The 3,102-nt window shown below is 38.3% G+C and overlaps 1 protein-coding gene across 1 annotated transcript in view; it reads right to left on the bottom strand.

Moving 5' to 3' along the window:
• LOC111406863 overlaps positions 1-265 on the bottom strand; it is a 1,481-nt gene extending 1,216 nt beyond the window's left edge. Inside the window, exon 1 of the mRNA XM_023036229.1 lies at positions 179-265. Within this exon, the coding sequence (XP_022891997.1) occupies positions 179-265 (87 nt within the window). The remainder of the gene's footprint in view (positions 1-178) is intronic.
• Positions 266-3,102: the final 2,837 nt, after the last annotated feature.

The following is a 3,102-nucleotide window of genomic DNA, read 5'->3' as shown; positions in this document are numbered from 1 at the left end:
TTCTGATCCCCTTAACTGAATTAGGAGGCTGCAATTTTTCAATCACTTGTATCTTGACTTTGTCAACTTCAATGCCCTTTGAGGAAATCTTGTGGCCCAACACTATCCCTTCTTTCACCATGAAATGACATTTTTCCCAATTAAGCACTAGATTCTTCTCTTCACATCATTGTAATACAAGCGATAGTCGTTCCAAGCAATCATTAGAAGAATTCTCAAATACTGAAAAATCATCCATGAATATCTCAATGTATTTTTCCACCATGTCAGAGAATATGACCATCATGCACCGTTGAAAGGTTGCAGTGCATTGCATAAACCAAAAGGTATCCTTCTAAACGCAAAAGTTTCATAGGGGCATGTAAAGGTTGTTTTCTCCTGGTCTTCTAGAGCAATAACTATCTGACTGTATCCAGAATATCTGTCCAAATGGCAGTAAAGAGAATGACCGGCCAACCTCTCCAACATCTGATCAATAAATGGAAATGAAAAATGATCCTTTCTGATTGCATTGTTTAGCTTCCTGTAATCTATACATACTCTCCACCCTGTCACTAATCGTGTTGGTATCAGCTCGTTGTTTTCGTTCTTCTCCACTGTGATTCCACCCTTTTTAGGCACAATATACACTAGACTTACCCATGAACTATCAGAGATGGGATAAATAATACCTGCATCCAACAATTTCAGCACTTCTTTTCACGCTACTTCTTTCAAGGTTGAATTTAATCTACGTTTTCCTTCCACTGATGGCTTTGACCAATCCTCCATTAAAATCTTGTGCATACAATGAGTTGGATTGATTCCTTTGATGTCAGCTATTGTCCATCCAATTGCCGTTTTGTGCTGCTTGAGTACCTCCAACAATTTATTCTCCTTTTCCATTGTCATGTCATTTGCAATGATTACTGGAAGTATTGTAGATTCTCTCAAATATGCATAACAGAGATGTGAAGGCAAGGGCTTTAGTTCAAGAGTGGGTGCCTTGTCCACTGAGGGCACCGGGGGTGAAAGATTGTCACCAAGAGATTCAAACTGTCAATGTCTCCTTCCTATTGGTTTCTCGGCAAAGTTAATAACCCATTCAGCTTTTCCTGCAATTGTTGCTTCCGACTGCATAAGTTCCGCCTCACAAAGATTTGTTCGATACTCTATCTCAAATGTATCTACCATAAGTTCTTCAAGAATATCTACTTGGCAACAAGTGTTTGAAGTCAATGGATGTTTCATCACCTTGAACATGTTGAATATGAAGTAATTAACAATGTCTGCATACCACGGAGCCTTTTCTATCTATAATAACTGTTCATCTAGAAAGACCTCATTAATATCCATGTCATCTGAATCACGCAGTTGCTCTAGCCTTGATAAATGATCCGTTACAAGATTTTTTGTACCTTTTTGTCGTGAATTTCAATGTCAAACTCTTGCAGTAACATAACCCATCGAATCAACCTAGGTTTAGCATCCTTATTCTCAAACAGATATTTCAATGCTGCATGGTCAGTGTAAACTATAACCTTTGAACCAATCAGATAGGAGCGAAATTTGTCGAAGGCAAAGACCATTGGTAGCATCTCTTTTTCTGTTGTTGCATAATTGATCTGAGCATCTGTCAAGATTTTGCTGGCATAGTAGATTACATGTAACACTTTGCCTTTACGTTGGCCAAGCACCGCTCCACTGCAAACTCACTAGCATCACACGTAAGTTCGTAAGGTAGATCCCAATTAGGTGCTACTATCACAGGTGTAGAAGTTAACTTTTCTTTCAAAGTATTAAAGACGTTTAAGCACTCATCAGAAAAGTGAAATGACACATCCTTCTCCAATAGATTACATGGAGGTTTTGTAATTTTTGAGAAATCTTGAATCAACCTTTTGTAAAATCCTTCATGTCCTAAGAAATTTCTGATCCCCTTAACTGAATTAGGAGGCTGCAATTTTTCAATCACTTGTATCTTGACTTTGTCAACTTCAATGCCCTTTGAGGAAATCTTGTGGCCCAACACTATCCCTTCTTTCACCATGAAATGACATTTTTCCCAATTAAGCACTAGATTCTTCTCTTCACATCATTGTAATACAAGCGATAGTCGTTCCAAGCAATCATTAGAAGAATTCTCAAATACTGAAAAATCATCCATGAATATCTCAATGTATTTTTCCACCATGTCAGAGAATATGACCATCATGCACCGTTGAAAGGTTGCAGTGCATTGCATAAACCAAAAGGTATCCTTCTAAACGCAAAAGTTTCATAGGGGCATGTAAAGGTTGTTTTCTCCTGGTCTTCTAGAGCAATAACTATCTGACTGTATCCAGAATATCTGTCCAAATGGCAGTAAAGAGAATGACCGGCCAACCTCTCCAACATCTGATCAATAAATGGAAATGAAAAATGATCCTTTCTGATTGCATTGTTTAGCTTCCTGTAATCTATACATACTCTCCACCCTGTCACTAATCGTGTTGGTATCAGCTCGTTGTTTTCGTTCTTCTCCACTGTGATTCCACCCTTTTTAGGCACAATATACACTAGACTTACCCATGAACTATCAGAGATGGGATAAATAATACCTGCATCCAACAATTTCAGCACTTCTTTTCGCGCTACTTCTTTCAAGGTTGAATTTAATCTACGTTGTCCTTCCACTGATGGCTTTGACCAGTCCTCCATTAAAATCTTGTAATCTATACATACTCTCCACCCTGTCACTAATCGTGTTGGTATCAGCTCGTTGTTTTCGTTCTTCTCCACTGTGATTCCACCCTTTTTAGGCACAATATACACTAGACTTACCCATGAACTATCAGAGATGGGATAAATAATACCTGCATCCAACTCTTTCAAGGTTGAATTTAATCTACGTTTTCCTTCCACTGATGGCTTTGACCAATCCTCCATTAAAATCTTGTGCATACAATGAGTTGGATTGATTCCTTTGATGTCAGCTATTGTCCATCCAATTGCCGTTTTGTGCTGCTTGAGTACCTCCAACAATTTATTCTCCTTTTCCATTGTCATGTCATTTGCAATGATTACTGGAAGTATTGTAGATTCTCTCAAATATGCATAACAGAGATGTGAAGGCAAGGGCTT

Source organism: Olea europaea, chromosome 12 (genome assembly GCF_002742605.1).
Source record: "Olea europaea var. sylvestris chromosome 12, O_europaea_v1, whole genome shotgun sequence".
In the NCBI taxonomy this organism is placed as follows: Eukaryota; Viridiplantae; Streptophyta; class Magnoliopsida; order Lamiales; family Oleaceae; genus Olea; species Olea europaea.
The sequence above is the reverse complement of the archived record's forward strand: the minus strand, read 5'-3'. Positions and strand labels throughout refer to the sequence as shown.